General features: G+C 40.3%; 1 protein-coding gene and 1 long non-coding RNA gene across 3 annotated transcripts; one reads left to right on the forward strand and one right to left on the reverse strand.

Moving 5' to 3' along the window:
* The first annotated feature begins 13 nt into the window (after positions 1-13).
* On the forward strand, positions 14-5576 carry LOC124255487. The gene is made up of 2 exons (XR_006892694.1): positions 14-80; positions 5544-5576. It is a non-coding gene; the product is annotated as an uncharacterized LOC124255487 (long non-coding RNA).
* Positions 1300-10358, reverse strand: LOC124255485. 2 transcript variants are annotated; one of them, XM_046689409.1, is made up of 4 exons: positions 10123-10358; positions 6286-7381; positions 2378-3805; positions 1300-2275 (listed from the first exon to the last, which is right to left on the reverse strand). In XM_046689409.1, the coding sequence occupies exons 2-4, from the start codon at positions 7323-7325 to the stop codon at positions 2176-2178; spliced, it is 2568 nt and encodes an 855-aa protein (XP_046545365.1). In that variant the 5' UTR covers positions 7326-7381; positions 10123-10358; the 3' UTR covers positions 1300-2175. The 2 variants fall into 2 exon arrangements, with proteins under 2 accessions (XP_046545365.1, XP_046545364.1); XM_046689408.1 differs by lacking the exon at positions 10123-10358 and adding an exon at positions 9740-10102.
* Between the last annotated feature and the right edge of the window lie 15361 nt (positions 10359-25719).

A 25719-nucleotide genomic window follows, 5' to 3' on the forward strand; every position in this document is an offset into this window, starting at 1 on the left:
GTTTAATAATTATATAAGGCCAGACCAATTTTATTTCTTGTTTTACAGATTTTTTTCCTCAGAAAACCTGAAGGCAGGAGGTGAAAAAAAAAATAGAATAAAATGATCAGTCAAAGTAATATTACTTCTAAATACTAAAAGTATTTTACTTTTGGGAACTTATGAAGTGTATATGGGGCAAAAAACAATCTAACAGAAGTTTTCTTGTAAGTTTACATTTTTGGACAATAAAAACATTTTATTATTTTTGTTCTTATTCTTCAAAAAGTACTGTGGATTCGTAAAACAAGAAATACAATTGGTCTGGCCTAAAGTTCATATATCAGGGACATCTAGAGATTGACTAGTGTATTCATTCTGCACAGATGGAAGAGGATATTTTGTATATTTTCACTTATTTGCTGAAATTTATATCATCTGTCGAACACAAATGTCAACTATTCATCACTATTTGCTTAATTTATAATAGATATTGAAGAAACATATCCGTTTTTCAATCTTCCTTAAACATAACATTAAGACATTTACTATACCGTCTTGTCTAAATGATAGATATACTACTGGAAAGAAGCTAAAGAACACCTGATAATATTTCTATAATGTTATGGCAGATTAACTATAGTATTCTTTACTTCTCTTGAGTTGTATATCTATTTGTCATCACAATGAGCTGCCTTGAATCTTTAACCAGTAAATATTAGCTATCTGGACTGCAACACAAATATTTTCAGTAAAATTCTCTCAATATATGCTACATACATAGTCACAACACCCCCTGTACTACTTACCTAACACCATGTTCCATAAGAATACATGACACATGTTATCACAGACAAAGCTTTGGATTTGAGTTAGTATTAAATAAACAAGGTTATGAGTTCTATCATAATGTGTAAATGTCATAAGATGACAAAGACCATCTAAATCCATGCTAACCCTGGTATATATACATTCTTCTCCACGGTGCTTTTCCAAATATACTGATTCTGAAAACAAGGCACCATTGGCAATTTGGTTTTCAGAAAATAGTACAAATTATGTACATTCTCCTTGTTGATACACATCCTTCTGATATGTACACATCTGTCTTTTGTGTTCACATCATTCTGGCGCATACAAACAGTGTATGAAATATTTAAGCTCGTCCAACCTCCCGAGACGCTCTAGATTTCTGATGGACGGTCTAAATTTACAGCTAGCCAGCCGATGGTCTGGTAAATTTTTTTAGATGTTCCATACATCTGAGTAAATCCACCATGTTTGGTCTGGTTAAATCCATTTGGGGCAGGTAACATTTTGAAGTTACCAGCCCTGATGTCTGGCTGAATTTTTTACTTATTTCATACACTGCTATAAATCCTTCTTTTGTGTGCACATCCTTCTGGTATGTAGACATCCTTCTTGTACATACACATCTTTCTTGTGTGTCCACATCCAACTTGCACATGCACATCTTTGAAACACATGAAACTGCTACACTCTGTGATTAGGTACCACGTAAAGAATTAAAGGGAGATAACTCTACACTCATGTGTCACAACTATACAAAGTGTAGGTATATATGTGCTTAAAAATTAATAGGTATGGACATAATAGTAGTAATGGTTAGTTAATTGTCTTACAGATTCACTCAGCAGCATACTTCAAAGTAGAGAAATACGAAACATTTATATTTGATTTCAAATGTGTTGTCTTTTGAAGTATTATAAATTGATACAAAGTCTGTCATGGAAAGATGCCAGAAACAATGATCTGTATCTGCTGCCTGCCAATCTGTGCCATGGCCATGAAAGGTCGTGTTGATGATCTTCTGCTTGAAAGCTGACACACTACCTGCCTACTGACCTGTACCACAGCCAGACGGCATACCACTTAATTTTGTCCTTAGCATCCAATTTATGGCTTGAGTCATGTCAGCATATGCAGCTGGTATGTGTAGAGTAGACTGATATTTCACATAGAATACATGACCATGTGTGCTTACAACCTAAGTGCCAAATTTATTCTTCATTTTTCACTCTTTGCAAGAAACACGTCAATACTGGAATATTGGTGTCCACACAGACGTTGGTAATACATGTTACATACCATCTGCAATACCACTAACTAGTGCTTGGCATCCAGGATACCAGAATGGTATGGCATCCTCTTGGACAGTAGGGACAAGTTGATCTTCTACTTGACCGAGTACCTGCCTGCTGACCTGTAACTTGGACGTGTAGGGCTCAAGTGGTCAACCTGAGACATGTACAGTGAAGAGGGCTGTTGGGAAGAGCTGTAACATATTAAAGAAGCATTAGGACAAATATGGAACATATTGTTTATCAGTGATATTTTTTAAAGAGAAATATCAAATCAGAGTACCAATGGTATGTACCTTCTGTAAGTGGTTGACTTGGAACTTGCAGTGTACAGAGATCCAGGTCCTATGTACCTCTTGGACCAGCTGCTGGAGTACTGTGGCTGGGCTGCATAGCTGGAAGAAGACTGACCCAGGCCTGAATCTACATGTGAGGAAGAGGACAGCCGGGAGTTAGTGGACGAGAAACTGCAGTTACAATGAGACTCTGATCTAGATCGGGAGGATGGAAAATCTCGCTCCTTGTCCAAAGCCATCTGCCTCTTGAGTTCAGCTATGTAGTCCCTGTGCTGTGAGGCTTGTGATGATGTAGACGCAAGGCTGTATGTGTCCCAGCTGCGGTTATGGTAGTCATTGATGTCATGTTGAGACAGGGGGGATCGCATTCTCAGATCATTCAGCTCATCTTCTGAGGCAGCCAATGCACTTCTCTTCCTGAGATCCGTCAAGAAGTGAACATATTTCTCCATAGCATCTACAGCAGAATCAGTGCTGGAAACAGACGGGGACCTTTCATAGCCAGAATAGACAGACCTTAGGAACCTTTCTTCCTTTTTGGACCTCTCATAAAACAGTTGTTCCCACATTCTTTCCAGCTTGAAAGCTTCAATCTCAGCCCTTCTCTTCATTTTCATGATCTCTCTGTTGAGAAACCTGTTTCTGCTGTGTCCCCCAGCCTGAATGTGCCTCACCTCATCCAGACACAGTTTGATGGCCTTCTTGGACTCTTCAAGTTCAACTCTGCTTTGAAGAATGATTTCCTGTGTGATGTTCACCAGTTCCTTGCTTCGAGTGGAGTTTGGCAGTCTGGCCTCAAGTTCCCAAGAGTCTTCTAGGAGGGCTAGCAACTGATCAGTCTGCCCAATAGAGTAGTTCAGTTTAGCCTCAAGGAGTTCAACTGTCAAACAGGATGGCAAGTTGGGGATATGTAAGGCAAGAAGTTCTATTATCTCGATCCGTTCAGAGGCTAGTTTGTTCAGCTCGGTATGAATCTCCATTGTTTCATCATCAGTCATCACAGCCTTTGACGATCTCCTCCTGTCTGCCCACTTGTTGCCATGGAGGTTGCTGATGGTAATCTCCTTGTAGTAATTGTTCACCTTGTCAATGAGACTTCTCCTGAGGTTCTCGGAATAGAGGGAATCGTAGTTTGCTGGAGACACATCATCCTGAACCACCGAGACCGGTGATGCCCTGGGGGTGAGAGTGGAGTCACTCCAGTCATCGCACAGGTCACTGGTTGATGTACCAGCATCTACACGGATTGCTGGAATGCCCCGAGGATTGGCTAGGTCCCTGAGATCAGCTGTAGTGGTACCCACGGCAGTCCGTGCCTTCACATGCTTGCTCAGGTCGGAAGTGCTTGTACTCATGTTTTTCTTTGCTCCGGCTCCAACAAGTTTGTTCACCATAATCGGTTTGTATGTGTTTGTCCATGCATCAAACCTGTAACCGACAAGTTCATTTCATTTGAGTATTGGGACACACCATTGGATACACCTCTCTCTCTCTCTCTCTCTCTCTCTCTCTCTCTCTCTCTCTCTCTCTCTCTCTCTCTCTCTCTCTCTCTCTCTCTCTCTCTCTCTCTCTCTCTCTCTATCTATCTATCTATCTATCTATCTATCTATCTATCTATCTATCTATCTATCTCTATCTATCTCTCTATCTATCTCTCTATCTATCTCTCTTAGATTGAGGCATCTAACTACCAGCACAAAATTTAACCCACTCAGCCACTGCACATTCAACAAAATATCAGAGGGGTACATCTGGGTACCAGGAAGAACACCTGTGTGTCTAGCTATAGATTGTCCATTCATACTGGCTCCTCTAAAAATATTTCTTTTTCAAAATTGTAAATGCATTCAGTGCCTGATCCAGGGGTGAGAGGCTTATGTTTTTCACATCCGATGAAATTTTGTATGTGCCGACTGTGATAACACGAGAACATGACTGCAATATTTTGGGTAGGCTATTGGGTGGACTCCACCACCAGCTGAAGTTAGAAATGACCCCTCACTTTTTAAATCCTAGATCCACAACTTCAGTTGTTGAATATGTTGATCCTTCATGAACTTCTCTGAAGCAAAAATGCTGAGAAAGCCTATAGCTCAGTTGGAATTGTGAGGTTAAGTGAAGAATGGATTTACATGTGTTAAAAATATCGCACATATATAGAGATGTGCATGCATGTGTACGTGTGTGGCTGGTTGTACTAGTCTGTACTAGTCTGGACTAATGCTGGTTTCATGTTGCTAGCATGGACATGCCATTCCACAGTTTGTCATAGATACCTTCAGACACAGTATACTGACTTCAAACAAAACAGTCCTTGTGTTATTTGCATTGATCTCAAGCAACAGGGGGAGGTGGGGTAGCCTAATGGTTAAAGCGTTCGCTCGTCACACCGAAGACCCGGGTTCGATTCCCCATATGGGTACAATGTTTGAAGCCCATTTCTGGTGTCCCCTGCCATGATATTGCTGGAATATTGCTAAAAGAGGCGTAAACCTAAACTCACTCACTCACCCAAAAAACAGGCAGGGTAGCAACAAGTACCGTATTTTAACATTTGTTGTTATGATAGGACTGAACCCCCGACATTCAGCTCTTTGAGCAGACACCGTATCCATTACACCATGGAGGCAGTCAGTGGTAGTATTACACTGAAGTGCAGATTCAATCATTTCCAGGCCATTTAGATCAGGAATTACAATTTGCTTATTAAAATTAGAATGTAACACAAATTTCAGAATGTAATAATTGTCAGGATGGTAGTGGTTAAATATATCTTTCATGTACCACCATCACTCACTAAAGCCAATTTTCACAATTTTGATTTAATATTTAACATCACAAGATTGTATATGAATGTCTGTTACACTGTAATAAGAATTAGATTGAGACAATTCTGTTCATCAACAAGGGCATTACACACCCTTAATGTTCTTCATGACATAAAACAATAGTGTTGAATATAGCTATGAACAACAGTGCCTAGCTTGGAATTGTTTTCTGTTTCATTCAAGTTCTCTTGACAGGTATTGAGTGAGTAATTTGTCTTAAAACTCAGTAAGTATATATTTTATGTTAGAGTGAGTTTAGTTTTACACCACATTTAGGCCAGACCAATTTTATTTCTTGTTTTACGGATTTTTGTTCTCAGAAAACCTAAAGGCAGGAGGGAAAAAATATATAACTAAAATCACCAGTCAAACTAATATTCCTTCTAAATATTCAAAGTATGTTACTTTAGGCACTTTATGAAGTGTACATTGGGCAAAAAAACAATCTAAAAACAAATTTTCTTGTATGTTTACATTTTTGGCCAATAAAAACATAAGGATTTTATTTTTTGAGTGGGGAAAATAAACTTTTATTTTGTTTCTTATTCTTGAACAAATCTGACAGGAGGATCCATAAAACAAGAAATAAAATTGGTCTGGCCTTAGCAATATTCCAACAATAGAACAGCGGGGTACACAAGAATTGTTATGTGAGAAATCCTTAATCAGGTAAAAGACATTATTGTGACCATTTTGAGTACAACCATGGTGGAATGCAGAGGGTGAAAATCCAAGGATAATATCTGGAGCTAATACAGGATTCGAACACATCACCAGCAGATCCAGGCTGGATCAGACACAGTGCTACATTATACCATTTACACATTCACTGCTCGGGAAGGTGGGGTAGCCTAGTGGTTAAAGTGTTCGCCTGACACACCAAAGAACCAGGTTCAATTCCCCACATGGGTACAAAGTGTGAAGCCCATTTCTGGTGTCCCCAATCGTGATACTGCAGAACATATCACTAAAAGCAGTGTAAAACTAAACTCACTCACTCACATTTACTGCTCAAATCAATACAACCAACCAACCATTCTTATGCACAGAACAAGGCTTCATTGATACTAATGCACTTACTTGACTCTCTCTGTTTGTACGGCTACATGGTCCATTAAAGGCTTAGGAACTTCTGGTTCTATCTTGGGCACAACAGGCTTAGGAACTTCTTCTGGTTCCTTCTTGGGAATGACAGGCTTGGGGACATCATCTCCGTCATATACATGGACAAATTCTGAGAACTTGTCCATGGTCACCTCTCCACACAGCATGTCCAGCATGTCCACATATGACTCCTCGGGATCGTACGGCTGCGCAATGGTCTCTCTCTCTTCCCAAATGTACCGTTCCTCATTAGTTGCAGCAGGAAGTTTGGGACCAACAGTTATCCAAGTTAGAAACCTGTCGACCCTTGGACCTAGCCATCTCCAGCCCTTCTGAAAGTAGAACTGTATAAACCGTGGCCCATGTTCCTTATATCCATTTTCCACCTCATCGCTAAGGGCATGTACAGAGTTGTCTGCTCCTAGTGGGTACGAGTTTCGCCTTGTTCTATGTGTTCTTGCCCTCGAATATTTTGTCTCATCACGGACGTCATCCTGAGATTTCACTTTGCGATTCACCCAGTCATATACTTTACGTCTTACAGTTCTCGAATAATTTTTATCACCACTGTTCATTCTCCGATAATTTCCTTCAGGCAATCCTCTGTTTGACTTTCTCAAGAAATCATGTTTGACCTCAGGTGCTTTGTATAACCTGTCTATAACCGATTTACCTGGCTCTCCCTTCGGACTCTGAGGGGCTTTGTAAGAAGATGACTCCCTACCCAGAGAACTTATAGAGGTGTTTGAAGTTGAATATCTGGATATGTGAAAAGACTCTTGAGATCCAAGACTGCTCAGGGAGTTCCTTACTATCAGACCCTCATCACCTGGAAGACCAGGCTTGACCTGGAGTTTTCTAGATGATTGCATAGGCTTCTGTCTGAGTTCTTGTGCCCTGGTCATCTTGATCTCTGGGTGAGGCCATGTCTTCCTTACTGGACTGGGTGAGTGAGAACGTCCTGAGCTGGATGATTCCAGAAGGGAACCTGGCCTCCCGCGTGAATAGCTGGACATGTTGGAGAGGTGGTAGAAAGGCTTCTGGAAAGTGACTAGCTTGACCTTGGAAATACCTACAAAAACAAAACCAATAATAATGTATGAATATAACTTTTATAGATCTGGAATAGTAGCATTAGCTCAACTTCTCCATATGCACCATACATTCACAACTACTCAACATAGTTGCTCATACTTTTAGATTATTAAACAGTGGAACACCATTGTGTCAGACTTTGATGTATACTCCCCAGGGAGTTGAGATTGATAATACAATGTGCCGTTTGAGATTGACATCCAATGATCGAGGGAAAAACAAAGTGCCTTTGAGCAGCTGAGCTGGATATTGGCACTATACAAATATATATGAATAAATAATAAAATGAAATATTGAACTTTAGGTTGGTTCAGGGTGCCTGCTCCTCCCATATGTAGCAGCCATAAACAAGTCCCTTGCTGGGATTCGAACCACGGACCTTCTCATCTGAAGTCAGACACCTCGTCCACATGACCAAAGAGGTTAACCCCATCGGCAAGCTGACAAGGTGAGGATGTAATCTGTGGGATGACTCAACACCCTGCTATACATATATAGTCATCATTTTGCAGTTGTGCCAAATCTCTAAATACTTGAAGCATGTAGGTTGCTTCAGCTTCAGCTTCAACACAGTGGAATTTGTATTTAACCTGCTTTTACTACAGCTTATCTGTCCAGCTGGAAAATTGTTGAGTGAGGCATTAAACAGGAACAAAGTTAATCTGTCATACCATAATATTAAAGAAAAAGAATTGGGTTGTCCTAAAGTTGTTTTGAGAAGTATACAACACCCTGGGAGAAAAATTATAGGAAGAAGACATTATTAGGACCTTTCAAATGTCCCGTGTCTTTAACAACCGGAATCACAAATAACTATGAGTGGAGTAAAGTCTGTGCAGCTTCAGAAAACCATTAACACTGTCCAGTGCAGGATATGCTTATGCAGATATGCTTACTGACAGTCTATAAAAGGGCATTATGGAATTTGGGAAACAAGTTTCAATAATGTTGATCTGTGTTAATGATGCCTGAAGGTATGCACCATTGCTATAGTCTTGCTGTCACCCATGAAGATCCGGTTAGAATTGATCTTCAGCAACCCATGCTTGTCATAAGAGTGATTAATGGGATCGCTGACTTGGTTGACACATGTCATCATATTCCAATTCCGTAGATTGATGCTCATGCTGTTGATCACTGGATTGTCTGGTCCAGACTCGATTATTTAAAGACTGCTGCGATGATACAGCTGGAATATTGCTGAGTGCAGCATTAAACAACAAACAAACAAACAAATTATACCTGCTGTCATACATGGACATAACATACACTTGTTGTTTATTAAGAGTCACAATCCATGATGTATTTTCAAAGTATTGCAGTGTAATTCTCCCATATATGCCAAAGAGAAAATAAACCTCTTAATGAGCTTTGTATAAAACAGGTGACATTCATGTGGATAAATCCCTGTTTCTTAATATGCTTTAATGTAACTGTGATAGTATGTTGATCCACTGGCTTACACAGCTCACACAAGGATTACAGCACTGGCAGCGTTGACAGAAAAAATGCAAAGAGAATTTATCACTACCATAAATTTCACTTCAAAATCATTTTCTCAAATACACTCCTGACATTGTTTATCTTTGTTTCAAACACACAATAACATAAAAATAGAAGGAATTATATTTTGTTCATCAAACATGGGTTCATTCAAAATATAAAGACTGGAAGCTCTTGATAGGGGTTCAAAATAGTATTTTTTACACTTGTGAGACAATTTTATTACATCTGACCGATATAAATATTCTGGAGTGAGTATCTGGAGTTATATGGAGTTCCCCTTGACTGCACATGCACAATACATGCGTGCCCTTGTTCTTCAAAGAATTTATTGTCTTGTTTGTGTATTGGGACTGGGCAAGGCAGTTGTACAGTGACATGATGACAATATGTAACCAACATTTCAGTCAAAGAATCAAGGAAAGAATTCTGGATGTCAGCTTCTCTATCTAAAAGAGTAGAGTGCTTTTACATAATGGAGTAAAGATATTTTGTCCTTCATAAAGAATTATGCATTCATTGATATCTGCCTTAAGTGTGACGTCTACATGCCATTCAAAGACTAGTCAAAGTATTGTTATACCATTGGTGACCAAATGATTGTTATTTTCATGCGTTCTACAGTATTATGTCAATAACTTATGTAATCTGTGAATTCCTTGGATCTTGGGTTATCACCAGAATATCATCACTTGGTAATTGACTAAATTATGGTGGCGGAAGCTACACTTAATTTTACCTAAATTTGTCAGAATTTTGCTTCCTCAGCCCATAACCATTGAAGTATTAATAAACAAATCAGTACTGCAAAATGATTAAACCATCAACAAACCTGTGTTGTCAAGGACGCCGTTCTCCAATACGACCTTCTGCCACACAGTGTGATAGAGGAAAATGAAAACACACCCACACAGTGAAGCTAGAGTTGGTGAAATCCGTGAAGCAGGGAGGTTAACACAACAGCATCACAACACAAGCACCTGCACCACAGAACAGCCTCTCTAACCACTGAACACGATACACTGTGCAAACACTGAAGTCTTCAGTAGGAAACCAAATTGATTCAAGATGTCTCATGTCTATAGCCTTTAGCAGGAAGAGTAGAAACAACCATTCTTTACTGAAAGTGTGATGTGCGAAGAATCAATACTGTGTACTGTGACAACAATCGACCACGATGTGGGTCCAGAGTCACGGTCAGGCTGGCCAACCTACCTGTCGGGATGCAGACTCTACCTGCAGCGAGTCCAGGCTGGATGTCATGCCTGGCCAGTCACAGTATCATTACTGTCATCAGCCAAGCCGCATGCCATGTCCCATGATCAATAAACTGACAATTAGGAAATCAATAATGTATACTCAATAACTACAGATGAAACCAGTTTGGCAATCTGCTGTAACCCAGTTGACAGTTGACATAACGTGATGTTACACTAAGATGGAGAGAGAGAATCAGAAGTTGGGTCAGTGTCTTTCCTTACATTATATCAGATGTCATTTTGACATGGAAAATTAAAATATAGTATGCATGCAACTTGTCATAAAAGTTTTAATGTAAAATTACACCCACAACTGAGAGAGTCAATGACTCCAGCACCCTAGGTACCCACCCTTCAGACAGTCAATGGCTCCAGAATCCTAGGTACCAACCCTTCAGACAGTCAATGACTCCAACACCCTAGGTACCCACCCTTCAGACAGTCAATGACCCCAGCAGCACCCTACGTTACAGCACCCTCCAGACAGTCAATGGCTCCAGAATCCTAGGTACCAACCCTTCAGACAGTCAATGACTCCAACACCCTAGGTACCCACCCTTCAGACAGTCAATGGCTCCAGAATCCTAGGTACCAACCCTTCAGACAGTCAATGACTCCAACACCCTAGGTACCCACCCTTCAGACAGTCAATGACCCCAGCACCCTACGTTACCACCCTCCAGACAGCCAATGGATCCAGCACCCTAGGTACCCACCCTTCAGACAGTCAATGGCTCCAGAATCCTAGGTACCAACCCTTCAGACAGTCAATGACTCCAAACACCCTAGGTACCCACCCTTCAGACAGTCAATGACCCCAGCACCCTACGTTACCACCCTCCAGACAGTCAATGGCTCCAGCACCCTAGGTACCCACCCTTCAGACAGTCAATGACTCCAACACCCTAGGTACCCACCCTTCAGACAGTCAATGGCTCCAGCATCCTATGTTACCACCCTCCAGACAGTCAATGGCTCCAGCACCCTAGGTACCCACCCTCCAGACAGTCAATGGCTCCAGAATCCTAGGTACCCACCCTTCAGACAGTCAATGACTCCAACACCCTAGGTACCCACCCTTCAGACAGTCAATGGCTCCAGAATCTTAGGTACCAACCCTTCAGACAGTCAATGACTCCCACCCTAGGTACCCCAGCACCCTTCAGACAGTCAATGATGGCCCCAGCACCCTACGTTACCACCCTCCACACAGTCAATGGCTCCAGCACCCTAGGTACCCACCCCTCCAGACAGTCAATGGCTCCAGAATCTTAGGTACCAACCCTTCAGACAGTCAATGACTCCAACACCCTAGGTACCCACCCTTCAGACAGTCAATGACCCCAGCACCCTACGTTACCACCCTCCACACAGTCAATGGCTCCAGCACCCTAGGTACCCACCCTTCAGACAGTCAATGGCTCCAGAATCTTAGGTACCAACCTTTCAGACAGTCAATGACTCCAACACCCTAGGTACCCACCCTTCAGACAGTCAATGACCCCAGCACCCTACGTTACCACCCTCCACACAGTCAATGGCTCCAGCACCCTAGGTACCCACCCTTCAGACAGTCAATGGCTCCAGAATCCTAGGTACCAACCCTTCAGACAGTCAATGACTCCAGCATCCTATGTTACCACCCTCCACACAGTCAATGGCTCCAGAATCCTAGGAACCAACCCTTCAGACAGTCAATGACTCCAACACCCTAGGTACCCACCCTTCAGACAGTCAATGGCTCCAGAATCTTAGGTACCAACCCTTCAGACAGTCAATGACTCCAACACCCTAGGTACCCACCCTTCAGACAGTCAATGACCCCAGCACCCTACGTTACCACCCTCCACACAGTCAATGGCTCCAGCACCCTAGGTACCCACCCTTCAGACAGTCAATGGCTCCAGAATCTTAGGTACCAACCCTTCAGACAGTCAATGACTCCAACACCCTAGGTACCCACCCTTCAGACAGTCAATGACCCCAGCACCCTACGTTACCACCCTCCACACAGTCAATGGCTCCAGCACCCTAGGTACCCACCCTTCAGACAGTCAATGGCTCCAGAATCCTAGGTACCCACCCTTCAGACAGTCAATGACTCCAACACCCTAGGTACCCACCCTTCAGACAGTCAATGACCCCAGCACCTAGGTACCCACGCTACAGTCACCCCCCTCCCACACAGTCAATGGATCCAGCACCCTAGGTACCCACCCTTCAGACAGTCAATGGCTCCAGAATCCTAGGTACCAACCCTTCAGACAGTCAATGACTCCAACACCCTAGGTACCCACCCTTCAGACAGTCAATGGCTCCAGCATCCTATGTTACCACCCTCCAGACAGTCAATGGCTCCAGAATCCTAGGTACCAACCCTTCAGACAGTCAATGACTCCAACACCCTAGGTACCCACCCTTCAGAGAGTCAATGGCTCCAGAATCCTAGGTATCAACCCTTCAGACAGTCAATGACTCCAACACCCTAGGTACCCACCCTTCAGACAGTCAATGACCCCAGCACCCTACGTTACCACCCTCCACACAGTCAATGACCCCAGCACCCTACGTTACCATCCTCCAGACAGTCAATGACTCCAGCACTCTAGGTACCCACCCTTGAGAGAATCAACAGCCTTAAAAGACTAGGCACCACCCTTGAGACAATCAATGACTCCAGCTCCCTTGCACCCACCCCAGAGACAACCAAATCGTTCCAGCAACCTGACATCCCACCCCCCCCCCCATGAGACAGTCAATTTCCCCAGCACCCTAGGTACCACCCCTGAGACAGTCAATGCCTATCTGATAGCCACCCACCCCTGAGCCAGTCAGTGCCTCCAGCACCCTGCCACCTACCCCTGAGACTGCCCATCTACCCCTGCCTCTTCTGTTACTCAACACAGCAGCACCATACACCATTACCTGGCAAGCACCAGTACAGGATGTATGTTTAAGTTATGAACCTTCTTTTGACATGGAAACCCTAACACACTAACACTATACTCATACCTCATAAAAGCTATGAATGATTGATCGTTACATTTCCCTAAAGTATCATCTGCTTTATGTTGGTCTTAAACTGCAACAAAACTATATTGTGTTAAGTCAAACCTGTTTTATGTTGTTCTTTAACTGCAACAAAGCCATGTTACTATATTGTCGTGCAGTCAAATCAGGATCTCTTTAATACTGAACATAGAGATTTTTTCTGGGTTACATCTTCTTTTTATTCTCGAGTACAACATAAGTCATAAGCATTGTGACGTCACAGCCAGAGTTAACAGTTACTGTTCAGTTTACCTGATGATGGGGCCAGAACAAGCCCTGAAACGTTGTACTCGAGAATAAAAAGAAGATGTAACCCAGAAAAAATCTCTGTTCATCAAATATCATCTTCTAAAATGCCAATCAAGCATCTACCTCTTTAATACTGTTTATGGTTTGGTTTAGTTTGTTGTTTTACACAGCACTCAGCAACATTCCAGCTATATGGCGGCAGTCTGTAATAATCGAGCCTGACCAGATAATCCAGTGATCAACATCATGAGCATCAATCTACACAATTGGGATAAGATGACATGTGTCAACTAAAGAGCGAGCCTGACCACCCGATCCCGTAAGTCGCCTCTTATGACAAGCATGGGTTACTGAAGATCAATTCTAACCCGGATCTTCACAGATCCTTTAATACTGAAAAAGCTATTATTACAAATGACTTTACAACAGTGAATGGACTACCTATGTACCTGTGATCCTTAATTCAGAAATGTTCCTTGACGATATCACCAGGAATGGTAGTGCCAGGATGAAAGGGGTTCAACATAAACATTTTAATCTACAATTCTCAGACAATGAAATCTACACTGGCAGCTGCTAAATTTACAGAAACAAGCAAGACACATGTACATCATATATATATATATATATATATATATCTTGGCATACAAACAATATACTTTTGTGACTTTACTTGTAAAACATAAAGTGCCATGCTTTGTTGGCAGTCACTATAGTGAGTTATTACATGTTTTATAAGTCTTATTGTGTCCTATAGGGGTGCTTCTGAAAATCTTTCCTATCAAACATTGATTTATCTGAGGTTCCACATCAATCAAGCAAGAAATGACGTGCAATTCTGATAAAATCACTTGGTCATTGAGGAAAGGAAATTGCTTTCAGAAAGAAAGCTGTTATTACCGCCTCTGGAGCAAATATGGTTCAATAATCTTGATAACATTTTTGTGTTGTTTTCATGCTTGGAACAAGCCAAGAAAACATTCACATGGGAATTAGGGAGGGTTGAGTAATGAGACGCTGGCAGCGAATTGCAGAATCAGCTGGAACAATTGTTATCAATTTAATATTGACTTAATATTGCAAGTGGGGAATGTTTTACAAAAAATGTTTATTGTTCATCTCAATATTGTTTTTGTTTGATGATTTCTAGAATTATTCTACAATATTACTTACTTGTTTTACAACAATGTCAACCAGATATTAAGTATAATTTTACGCCGCTTTTAGCAATATTCCAGGAATATCATGGCAGGGCACATCAGAAATATGCTTCACACATGTTGGGAATCGAACCCAGGTGTTCAGTGGGACAAGCAGATGATTTAACCATTAGTCTACCAACTGCCCCACATCTCTCAAAGCAATGCTACATATAATCATTATTGATATGCTAAAACATTGGTAATAATATTGTTGCATCCCATAATTTTGTTGATAAACGTTAAATTCAAAGCTTGGTGTCACCAATTGGTTGATACATTGTCGATGTAACAAGAAATTTAACTCACATAACAAATTTTATCACATCTAAAAACAATCTATGCATACATTTTGTCCAAAATAAAGTAGTAAACCTATAAAAGTCATGGCACTAATGCTGCTTTACTCACATGCTTGAAGAAGGTACTGAGACAGTTCAGATACTGGACCTCTGATCTACATCCCTGCTCTCACCTCCAGCCCTCTACATGTGAGCTGGTCTTTTCATGGGACTGATTGCCAGGTTTGCTCATTAATCATAAGCTATGCCATATGTCTCGTAATGAGCTGGTAGTAAGGTGTCAGCTTTCATTTACTTCTACCCAGCAGTTCAGTACTCTTTCCTAATAATTCCCATAGTTTTGATTCTGTGATTGTTAGCTGATGTCCCAGCTAGCCTGCTTAAGGAGATCAATGGCTAGGACATGACGCTAAAGAACTAACCATATGATTTTTTTGGCATCTGCTTGTCACACTGAAGGGCATGAGTGAGTTTTGTTATGGTTTTACGGCGCTTTTAGCAATATTCCCGCAATATCACGATGGGGACACCAGAAATGTGCTTCATATATTGTACCCATGTGCAGAATCGAACCCATGCCTTTTGCATGATGAGCGAACGCTTACACCACTAGGCTACCATACCACCCATGTCAGGCTGAAGACCTTGGTTTGATTCCCCACATGGGTACAATGTCTGAAGCCCATTTCTGGTGTCGCCTGCCATGACATAGCTAGAAGATTGCTTAAAGCAGCGGAAAACCATACTCACTCACTCAATCACTCACTCACTCACCCACCCACCCACTCACTCACTCACTGGTATTCATAGTCCTGGGATTTTGTATGGAGACTGGTCTTTTTTCAAAAGTCATAAGCCTACGTAATAAAATCTAGCAGGAATGTAGTTTTTTTATGGCTGAATTATTTTTTTTAACAGGTCAAGCTTAAAGATCTTTTTGAATCATTTACTGTGACAATATATTCCTCATAATGGAATCCTAGATTGCCAACAAACACACACTCACATAGACATACCACAGTAGGAATACATGTGCTAATTTTATGGCAGTGTAAACAGATCTTACATAATGGAGAGCCATACCTACACCGTAACACATTGCATGGTGAGTATACAGAGAGTTACCTCAGGTATGAATGTACAAATGGCCTTGTTGGTACTACAAGGAAAACCAACCTACAGCTTAGTGTACTTCCACAAGCCTGTATTGTGAGCTGGAGCCCTCATTAATCCCATACTTACACCTGATTTAGCTCTGATTTAGTGGTTCATAGTGAATGGAGAGATGTTAATACTTACTATATACATACACACAGCACTAATAAATCTACTGTCTTATGTGCTTTATTCATTATGCTTCATATGGGTTTGATTGACCTGCTTCATTTCTGCTTTATTCTCCTTGCTTCATAAGTGCTTAAAATCCACTGCGTTCCATATGTGCTTTATTAACTATGCTTCATGTTAACTTTATTAACTATGCTCATGTTAACTTTATTAACTATGCTTCATGTTAACTTTATTAAATATGCTTCATGTTAACTTTATTAAATATGCTTCACATCTGCTTTATTCACTATGTTTCATATGTACTTCATTCACTATCCTTCATAAGTGCTTTATTTACCATGTTTCATAATGGTTTTATTCACTATCCTTCATGTAAACTTTATTCTCCATGTTTCATATGCACTTTATTTACCATGTTTCATAAGTGCTTTATTCACCATGTTTCATATTGTCTTTATTCACTATGCTTCATATATACTGTATTCACCATGTTTCGTATTGGCTTTATTCACTATGCTTCATGTAAACTTTATTCACTATGCTTCATATGTACTTTATTCACTATGCTTCATATCTGCTTTATTCACCAGGGGCGGTGGGGTAGCCCAGTGGTTAAAGCGTTCGCTCGTCACGTCGAAGACCCGGGTTCGATTCCCCACATGGGCAGAATGTGTGAAGCCCATTTCTGGTGTCCCCCGCCGTGATATTGCTGGAATATTGCTAAAAGCGGCGTAAAACCATATTCACTCACTCACTCACTTTATTCACCATGCTTCCTATCTGGTTTATTCACTATGCTGTATATCTGTTGTATTCTCCATGATCCCTATCATAATCCAATCATGTTACACAGCAGCCATTTTAGTACAACAGATTCTCAGCAAATGATATCTTGAGAAACTGATTTGACCCCTGGGATGCTAATGGACTCATCAATAACAGCAAGTCCATATTTATTTTCTTATCAGGTCATATTAACAGCCTATCATATAACCCTGTGATAAATCCAGGGGATTATCTGTTACATGATCCATGTATAAATGTCAAACTATGGCTGTTATACCCAACATATGTAATGACAGGGAAGGTTATGTGATAATACAGTCAGGCTTCTGTAAGGCCTCTACATCAACAACCCTAACTGTTACCACACAGCATTGATTAAGTGGCATTACCAGCTTTTCACTACCATATTGACGTTTCTGTCAGTATTATCAGGAGCTGAAAGTCTCTGCTGTCGTAGCATCCATTGGAAATTATGTAATTAAAATAAACATAATTAAGTACATTAGTGATGTGATGATAACCATCTTCCTTCACAGTAGATAGTGTGTTTAATTTGTACTTATATATTTTCTTAATTTCATTTTTTGTTATTGTTAGAAGGACCCTGTTACGGGATTGAGGATCACCTCTAGGGTAGGGGTGACTCTCATTTGTAAGGTATGAAAGCTTACTGGTAGACAATCTGACATTTTCTAAAAAAAGAAGAAAAAAAAAAAGAAACTCATTCACACTCACATTCATATTTATACTGTTGTGAGTTTAAAATCAACAGCTAGCTTTTACTGATGTGTCTGCTTTTCACTTAGGCTAGACTAACTAAAATGTAGATGATAGAATGCCCAGTTTATTATGTATTTTAATTGGTGGGGTGGGGTGGGGTGGGTAGGGTAGGGTAGGGTAGGGTAGGGCAGGGCAGGGTAGGGTAGGGCAGGGCAGGGCAGGGTAGGGTAGGGCAGGGTAGGGTAGGGTAGGGTAGGGTAGGGTAGGGTAGGGTAGGGTAGGGTAGGGTAGGGTAGGGTAGGGTAGGGAGTCCGGATCACACAATCCAGTGATCAACAGCATGAGTATAGATCTACGCAATTGGGATACAATGACATGTGTCAACCAAGTCAGTGAGCCTGACCACCCAATCCTGTAAATCACCTCTTATGACAAAAATGGGTTCTGAAGACCGATTCTAACCAGATCTTTATGGGTAGTTAACATTAGACCATTATCATGACATCACGGTTGAATGGAAATTCATTATACTTTTAAATGTTCATGCAGCCATTGCTATAGACTACCTATTGCCAGTGAGTTCAGTTTCCTGAAAATCGTTCCATACTTTTCTCTAATCATGTGGAACCAGTTTTACCAAAGAACCAAATTACTAGTTACATCTATGTCTGCTGGAAGTAAGTTCTCAGTGGAACTGATCATGGTTAATGACAGTGGACTGGTTGGGGTGTAAATCACTGGGAGTCAGTAGAATGTGGAAATGTTATTCTATAGAATGTGAAACTGAGGAGTCCATGGACCAAGGGAATAACCTGTTATATATTTACAGCACACAAACCTTACATATCCAGTCAGCACTTATTGGAATATCCTGAATCACAACTTATATGACTGATTCTTCAGCAAGCATAAAGTGAAGCTAATTCATATTGTTTATTTACAGGGATTTATCTGGTATTAAAAACTAAATACCTCAGTCAATCAGTGTGTAACATTTTCTTTCTCAAAGTTGTGATTTATTAAAAGTTCTCAGAAATGAAGACACATTATATGAAACTAAGCATTAAAACCTCTTCCTCTCAATTAGTCTGTTATCAGTCAGATACGGGTTACCTCTGCAGTGCCATAAAATAACTTATTAGTTATTACATCAATTTTGAACTGATATAAATTCAAGCTGTAAATTTTTAATAAACTTTTCAGCATGAAAGATGGAGATGTGAGCCTCTGAAAAGGTCTAGATAAATCCCTAGTATACCTTTAACTATCGGTACATACACACTAGAAGACGTGTTAACAAGAAGCATTTACCTGTCCAGATAGCAGGTCTCCTTCATGTCCATATACAGCCAGTAGGTTTCTCCCTGTATATAGCTCCCTGTTACCACTCCTGGCAATCAGGCCAGCCGCTAGCTCCCAGGACTTGGTATGCTTGGTATAGACATACACACAGCTAGTACTCACAATGGCATGACAATGTCAGCTCCCACACTACAATGATCTAAGCTGATCCCTCTTGACTGGGTAGTCGGCTATTGAACAGTTGACCAATCACTCTCTCAGGCCTCATTTGTGATAATTCACCACACAATGTGGTAACATAGCAGTTAACAGGAGTGATTATTAGTTTGACATGCTACTGTACACCCACATACATTGAGCAGTGTGTCAGTGAAAGCTTCTTCGTGCCATCGTCAGCCACTGTGAGTGAGTGAGAATAGTTTTACACCGCTTTTACCAATATTCCATCAATATCATGGTGGGGGTGGGGGCACCAGAAATGGGCTTCACACATTGTACCCATATGGGAAATCAAACCTGGGTCTTTGGAATGACAAGCGAACGCTTTAACCACTAGGCTACCCCACCACCCCTCAATAAATGTCATAGGCTCTTCATAGTGGACTGTTCCTGTTTTAAGTCTGTGAACTGAAAACCCAGCTTTAACATCTGAACATCTGACTGCTTTAACCACTAGCCTACCCCACCTCCCCCTTAGCCACTGTGAGCGGTGGGGTATATTGGGCAGGTGAAGGTACCCATATGAGTAGGATGGCATGCTAAGGCATCATGCATCGGGCAGCTGACCTTTCGAACTAGTCACCACCACAATCATTGTGACCACCCAATACACATATGATATTTAACAATAAGTGCCCCAGATGATGGAAGTGAGTGAGTGTGTTTAGTTTTATGCCACCTTTAGCAATATCATGGTGGGGGATTCCAGAAATGGACTTCACACATTGTACCCAAGTGGGGAATTGAACCCAAGTCTTCAGCCTGACCAGTGAATGCTTTAACCACTGCCCAGATTCTGATGGAAGAAGGAGAATAGTGGTAGCACATGGTTCTGTTCAATGCTACAGTGCATGTCTTAGTTCAGGCATTATTGGGCAACACTGATCACAGAGAGTCTTAGTTCAGGCATTATTGGGCAACACTGATCACAGAGAGTCTTAGTTCAGGCATTATTGGGCAACACTGATCACAGAGAGTCTTAGTTCAGGCATTATTGGGCAACACTGATCACAGAGAGTCTTAGTTCAGGCATTATTGGGCAACACTGATCACAGAGTCCTTGGATGAGTGACCATGGTCAGTAGCTTTGAGAGATTATTGGGAAAGGTGCTGCCCCAAATTTCAGAAAACATACCCATCTGTTGCCTAAATAGGCAAGTAACATAAGGGGCTGGTGAGACCATTGTATGGCTTTTCATCGTGTGACTAATCTGAGTCTGTTCATGATAAGAACACTGCTAGGCAGTCTCTGTTCGTGGTGAGAAAACTGTGAGGCAATTCATGGTCAAACTGTGGGTGTTTATTGTGACACTGCTGGGGGTCTGTTCATAGTCCGACCAAGAGTCTGTTTTCACCTGAAACTACTGTTTGGCTGTTCACAGTGTGGCAGCTGTGGGTTTTCACATTTAGATACTGCTGGAGATTTTCAGACGTTAAAGATGGGCTTTCAGTTCACAGACTTAAAAAATGGAACAGTCCACCATGAAGAGCATGTTACATTTGTAGAGGAGCAATGGGGTAGCCTAGTGGTTAAACTGCTTGCTCGTCACGCCGCAGGCCTGGGTTCGAATCCCCACATGAGTACAATGTGTGAAGTCCATTTCTGGTGTCCCTCACAGTGATATTGCTGGAATATTATTAAAAGTGGTGTAAACCCCAACTCACTCAGTCACTGTTACATTTATAAGATCAAATAACACCACCAATACAGTAGAAGTATGCAAAGAATTCGAGATAACACATGTGGCTTGCAGGAATATTAACAGTGTAACTTGGGCACCTACCATCCAAAAACTACAACCAAAGCCTTTCCCTGAACATTATATAGCTCGGCTTTCTTGACACAGACAGAACAAAGATGGAACCTGTGTACAGAACATTCACTTCTACTAAATTACTTTTTAGTACCTGTCAGATAGCATTCAACACTTAGCATTATTCCACCATATTGTGCTGTCACAATAGCCTTTACTACTGAGCTTGAATACACATACATTGGATAATACTTAGTGTTATGTTGTTTGTTGATTTCCCAATATTCCTAAACCCTGGCATTTATGAAACGGTTTCAACAGAATCATGGATCATGCATGCAGGGCACTACACATCTGTAAAGGTCACAATCAGAATAGATCTGGGTTAATGCTGGAACCTTGACTTGGACCAGGTGCTAAATGTGTCAGTATACCATAGGCTTCCATGGGACTGGTCACTGGGTGGATGGCATGCTTTTGTGTGATAGACTGAGGGGATGCAGTGAATATGACGAGCCTTGAGTATTCCACAAAGTGTGTCTACATGGCTTCTTTAAGATTCATCTGCCTGATATACAGAATACTATGGCTATAACCAACTCAAATGGACCACTGATTCTAGTCTGATATAACCATACTTTGTTACATACATTTCATCTAAAGTATACAGCTGGTGGCCAGGACCCATAATTAGTTAGTTATCTTCGCCAGTTTGTTATAAGTGTGATTAATATAAACATATTTATCTGCATCTGTGTGATGATTCTCTATGAAGGAACACAAGCTCTGCAGTCTTTCAATATAGCAAGATAATTAACTGAATGTGGGCAAAGGGACATTTATTGTTCATGTTGTTTTGAAATGGCCAAAACAACTGATACTCTCCCACTAAGAATACTCCCTGATAAATAATGGTATACCCCACTTTTGATCTTTCTGCAAAGTTCTCTCTTCTGCTGAATTTAAATTCACATGTTAACTTTTGAGCAAAGCATTCTACGGTACCCAAGTGTGTAAATTATAAAAGTGACTCTTTACTGAATATTGTTACTGAAAATTGTTAATGAAAACTAAATCCTTAATTGGTATCAAAATATCTTCTGTGTCCTATAGTGGATCCTAACTTAACTCTATTTTATTCTGTATTTCATTCAAGTTCATATTGTGTATTATCATGGAACACACATTATTGTACATGTATGACATGCTGGGTGAATATAATTACATACTGACAACTTTCAAGAAAAGAGAGGAGAGGTATAGTTATTTATCATCCAAAATTGTGTTCCACTGGAGATATTGCTTGTGTGAAACCAAACGATATCTCCTGCCACTAGATCTTGTACAATGCCCTGACAATGCTATGACGTCATGAACTTGATGGCGTCACAATGCTATGACATCGCTGCACTGCAAGTCTAATGGTAGTACCATGTTCAGAGATGCACATTTTTTACTGAAAACTAATGAGGAGTGACTTTTATGATAAATAGAATCTCAACCAAGTGTCTACTGATATCATGTATATCAACACTCAGATAACACTTACTATATCAACATTCAGATATTTGTAACTTTATCAACTCGTGTTGATATAATTGATATCAGTAGACACTTGGGTGAGATTCTTTTTATACCGTAGTACGTTCATTCTGCTGCACCTGAAGGTAGTGCTGACTCTAAACACCTGACACAAAGCATCTTACCATATTTCCTCTAAAAGAAGAAAAGGCATCTGTTAATTTTGCACAAGTAATTGACCAGGCATCTGTTCTGTTGCACAATTCAACTTACTACTGTATGTTGTTTATGTTTATTGTGACAGGCTTGTTTATCAGGACAGAGCGTTTGATGTGGCATCCAATAGAGGCCAGTGTGTATTTGAGTCCCTGTGTCTAATAGAGGAAATACGGTAAATGTCTTTAACAATCTGTTGTCCACATAATGAGAGGAATTCTGTTATAAAAGAGGATTCATGTATAGGTGTCAGCCAATGAACTGCAGACCCATCCTTTGAGTGTATTGGGTATATATTTAAAAATATTATCTCCAATTGTTTGTTTAATTATTCAAACTCTTTCTAGAAACTTGTGCTTCAAGGTAAGTCTTTCATTCAACCTTACAGTAGAGAACCTGATTGATTAAAACATTCATGCAATTGTAAATTTTGACCTGAAATATAATTAGAGTCAATTTTTTTTCAAATTACAATGGGTGTTAATTATGGTCAGTGATCAGGTAGTTTGCAATTCTCATTAACAAAATACATGCCCAGAGAACTCAACATGATATATATTTGACCTTTACTCCAGTGCTTTGTTGGTGATTGAAAAACCCATATCAGATACATAATGTCATATCAATATCTAATAGTTTATATCATCAATAATTACATCAAAAGGAAGTGAAAGCATGTGTTCTAAGACTAACTGAACTATAATTTGAACATAATTTGTGACTGTGGTTTTTGTGTGTGTGTGTTCACTTGTGTCAAGCGTGATCAGGTTAAAGGGAGACAATTCAGCAGAGAGGTATGCCAGTTTTGTAGTGTTGCAGTCTCTCCATCAGAAACTGAACGTACATAAACATATAAGTTAAGTTAATGAACTCTTGAAGTTCTTGAAAGGCATTTACAAGTTTGACAAACATGATGTTTGTATTCATTATGCAATGTTTCAGAGCTAATTCTTGCATCTTGCATCACTTGATGAAGAAGCAAGTATTAGTTCTGAAACATCGTATAAAGAATAAAAAGAAGTTGTTATCCATAAAAATGTGTCATATATAAATGAACTCATGTCCTCTTGCAAACAGTTCAGTTCATTTTCCTTTTTTTATACTCTGATCATAATAATCACAACCAAAGTATTTTATGACATCTCAAAAACAGATCTTATCGAATTTGCAATCAGAACATCTATTTACTCAGTTGATAGACATCAGTGGTTTAAAGTTTGTCTGTTATTGTGTAATCAATGCACAAGAAATGTTGTGATCTTCAGACAACAAATGATGGCAAATTTGAGTGCACACACGTCTATTGAAAAGTAACTTTAAAGATATCTGCACTAGTCAATGCCACTATTTTCAAATGTATGTTTGGCTGTGAGACAATTACATGACTCTGGAATGCAATCAAGAAGCAGTGGATGGCATTATGTAGTTTCCATGACTAAAGTGCAGTTTGTTTATTTGATAATCTGTCAAGATTTAGTCTTAAAGCCCTTCTTAACAATCGCTTACATACATTTTCCATTGATAATGTTATGTTCAATATTAATGAAAAGTTTAATATTTAACATCATGGGGTTTCAATGAACCATGGAAACCTGTAAATTCCTAAATTGAGATTAGATGGTTTTTTTTGGGTTTTTTAAAAATACTGATCACTTTAACATAACTGGCCTTGGCAGCTACACAATGTCCAGAAGATTAAAACAGCTTCACGCAATAGTATCAACTGGTTCCCACTAACATAAAGATCAGGTACTGACTGCTACACATAGACCAGAAGATTAAAACTGTTTCATGCTATGGCAACATCAACTGGATCCATTAACATGTGGACAAATGGCAAGGGTCCTTATGTTTTAACCTCAAATAAATATCCTGATATAGAATTTGCACGCGGTAAACATGAGTACAAACACTGAAGTCAGTAATACAACTGTATCACAAAGGAGATATGCATATTCCAACTATCAGGACCAACTAACAAGATGCAAAGAAAAAGAACAGCCTTGTCTGCTTGACCCAAGCAAAAATGCGAAGATTTTGAGACCGAGGCACCTTTCCACAAAGCGATCACTGGGACTATCTTCAGTCTATGTTAAAGTATGGGATATCAGATCATTTCAGCACTACAATCGATTTGTGGGATTGCCCTGGGTGTTACACACGCTCAGGACATTAGAACTTCAGCCATTACTGTTTTCCTTCTGTGAAGTGTGCTGAAGGATTCAGCTGTTGTGAGGGAGTGAGTGAGATGGGTTTAATGCTGTTTTGATAACATTATATATAGAGAGTGAGTGAGTGAGTGAGTGAGTGAGTAGTTTTACGCCACTGTTAGTAATATTCCAGCAACATCACGGCAGGAGACACCAGAAATGGGCTTCACACATTGTACTTATATGGGGAATCGAACCCGGGTCTTTGGCGTGATGAGTGAACGCTTTAACCACTAGGCTACCCCACTGCCCAAACATTATAGTTATATCAAAGCATCACAGCTTGATGGAAGAATGCCGAAGTGATGCAGGTCTTAATGGTTTACCAGTTTGGTGACACCCACATGCATCATTATGGTGCTGACAAACCCTAAACATAACAGGATTCAACCCCCCAATCATAGGTTTGGGCATGCCCAAGAGACACAACTCTAGGTGTACAACATAAATAAGTATTACATGATGCAAAATGACCTACTAAGATGGCTAAACTCATGAACAACACGACCACTGAAGTTTATGAAAATATAGTTTATGAGGAAACACGTATTTACAAAATAAGAATTAATTACAATGTTTTGAAAATGAAGTGATGGCATGAACATAAAAAAGTAATAATTACAACAACAAAATCAGTGCTTTTTGACATAATATCATGGAAATGTGCTGTGTGTGAAGACATCCGTTAAACAAATTGTGTGCGATTCAACCATTCTCTAATTAATAGGCAAATT

This window comes from Haliotis rubra, unplaced genomic scaffold (genome assembly GCF_003918875.1).
Source record: "Haliotis rubra isolate DU_JTF1 unplaced genomic scaffold, ASM391887v1 Scf60, whole genome shotgun sequence".
In the NCBI taxonomy this organism is placed as follows: Eukaryota; Metazoa; Mollusca; class Gastropoda; order Lepetellida; family Haliotidae; genus Haliotis; species Haliotis rubra.